This window comes from Myotis brandtii, unplaced genomic scaffold (genome assembly GCF_000412655.1).
Source record: "Myotis brandtii unplaced genomic scaffold, ASM41265v1 scaffold691, whole genome shotgun sequence".
Classification (NCBI taxonomy): domain Eukaryota; kingdom Metazoa; phylum Chordata; class Mammalia; order Chiroptera; family Vespertilionidae; genus Myotis; species Myotis brandtii.
This window is the reverse complement of record NW_005370704.1, coordinates 440,112-441,313: the sequence shown is the minus strand read 5'-3', so window position 1 is coordinate 441,313 and position 1,202 is coordinate 440,112. Positions and strand designations below refer to the sequence as shown.

Below are 1,202 nucleotides of genomic sequence, written 5' to 3'. Positions count from 1 at the left end.
GTCAGACTGCCGTGGTCCCTCCCTGCGCAGTCTTGTCCTGCTCCCTGAGCCCAAGCCGCCCCAGGCTGGGCCCCCAGAGGGAGCTCCTGGTTCAGGGGCCACATTCTGCCGTGGCTCCTGATTGCCCCAGCGCATGGCATTGGTCGGCTCGGCCGGGCACAGGCCTGGGGCCCCCCATGCCCTCTGTCCCCACGACCCCCACTATTGCCTCCTTTTGTTCCACCCCCAGGGCTGGGGCCGCTGGGCAGGAGGGTGCTCGGGTGGGTGACCACGGCTCGTGGTTGAGGCAGGAGGGAAGTGCTTGGTCCGGGGTGGGGCCGGGGGCATCAGCCCAGACAGAGGGGCCCTGGGTGGGCAGAGGAGGGTCTGCCTAGGACGCGCCTTAAGGAACCTTGAACCCGGTCCCCAAAGACCTGAGGAGGGTGTCCCCACCTGCCCACTGTGCTGCGAATGGGCCGAAGCCGGGGGACCCCCAGGAGCCTCTCGGGGGACGGTGCCCTGACCGGGAATCGAACTGCGGCCTCCTGGTTCCTAGGTCGAAGCTCAACCCCTGAGCCAGGCCGGCCCAGCTTGTTGATTTTTAGAGAGAGAGGAAGGGACGGGGAGAGAGACACATGGATCGGCTGCCTCCTGCCCGCCCCCTACTGGGGATGGATCCGAACCCAGGCACTGCCCTGGCCGGGAATCGGAACCTGGGACCCCTCGGGGCACACGAAGGCGGGGTGAGGTGTGTCTTCCTGCTTCACTCTCTTCCCTCAGGCGTCTGGCCAGCGGGCAGTCAGGGCCATCCTGGCCCAAGTTCAAGGCCGGGACGTTCTGGGCCGGAGGCAGTGGGAAGCTGAGCCGCGAGCTTGTGCGAGGGCGGGTTGACTTTTGTTCACCTCCACCGTCGGCTCATCTCCCATGCGGCTGCGGTGCCCCCCCCCCCCCCCCAAAGCCCTGCCAGGACAAAGGACTCGTCTTTCCTCCGCCTCCAACTCTTGCCTGTTCTGTGGCAGCAGAACCCGGAGCGGCAGCCAGCACGGGGCTGGGACCGCACGTCCAGGTGGCACCACCCACCACCAGGGGGGCCCTCCACCTCCTCCCGGTGCTGGGGGCTCAGACAGATGCTGCTGGGGCCTCTGCTCTGCTCCCAGGGGACCCCGAGGGGCCGGCCAAGGTCACGGGGAGCAGAGGTGGGGGTCACAGTGTGGGAGGCGGCA

General features: G+C 68.2%; 1 protein-coding gene across 1 annotated transcript in view; it reads left to right on the top strand.

Moving 5' to 3' along the window:
• LCN8 (lipocalin 8) overlaps positions 1-285 on the top strand; it is an 8,453-nt gene extending 8,168 nt beyond the window's left edge. Inside the window, exon 8 of the mRNA XM_014529666.1 lies at positions 230-285. Within this exon, the coding sequence (XP_014385152.1) occupies positions 230-285 (56 nt within the window). The remainder of the gene's footprint in view (positions 1-229) is intronic.
• Positions 286-1,202: the final 917 nt, after the last annotated feature.